Genomic DNA, 689 nt, shown 5'->3' on the forward strand with positions numbered 1-689 from the left:
CAGCCCAACTATTCAGTCATGTCGGCCCAATAGAGAAAAAAAAAAGAATACTTCAACCCCCAACCTAATCGAACCCGACCCGTAGCTTTTAACTCTGTAGTCGTGGGAGGCTAAACCCTAAACCCGCGTAGTCGTCTCTCTCTTTCCGCTTCTCACGTCCACGCCGCCGACCATGGCCAAAGAGAAACTGAAGCCTCTTCCCACATCTGACGGAGGTTTGCTTCACTCTCCGATTGCTCAATTTCACCTCTCCGCATGGCGTAACCCCCTTTCCTTTTATTTTCTGTGAATTCAACAGGTGAAATCGCCGAGAAAAAGAAGCATAAGAAGAAGAAGAACAGGAAGCGAGCTGAACCCGATCCCGATCCCGATGTGCCTTCGACAAGAGAGCCGCGTGATTCCGGTAACAAAGATTGTTGAGTATAAAGCTAGAGGTTTTTCTATGGGCTCAGATCTTACATTAGGGTTCGTGTTTCTTGATATATACGAATGTTAGGTGTTGATGAAGATAGAGATGGAGGGGTAGTAGAGGATGCTCACAACGAGCCAACGATGGGTGATAAGTTTGAGAGTCTTCACTTATTAGAGGGAGAGAAGCAGAGTAGTAAGGATTCTGCTCCGGTTGATGATAAGCCTCCTACCGCAGCCTCTGTGAACGTTCTTCTGAGACAAGCATTGCATGCTGATGA

At 47.2% G+C, this 689-nt stretch overlaps 1 protein-coding gene across 1 annotated transcript; it reads left to right on the forward strand.

Moving 5' to 3' along the window:
* Window positions 1-66: 66 nt before the first annotated feature.
* On the forward strand, window positions 67-689 carry LOC106322123 (the record flags this gene model as incomplete). The annotated part of the gene is given in 3 exon segments (XM_013760281.1): window positions 67-215; window positions 299-403; window positions 497-689. Coding segments are annotated over 3 exon segments (341 nt in total), but the record flags the coding sequence as incomplete, so codon positions are not given.

This window comes from Brassica oleracea, unplaced genomic scaffold, assembly GCF_000695525.1.
Source record: "Brassica oleracea var. oleracea cultivar TO1000 unplaced genomic scaffold, BOL UnpScaffold07516, whole genome shotgun sequence".
NCBI lineage: Eukaryota > Viridiplantae > Streptophyta > Magnoliopsida > Brassicales > Brassicaceae > Brassica > Brassica oleracea.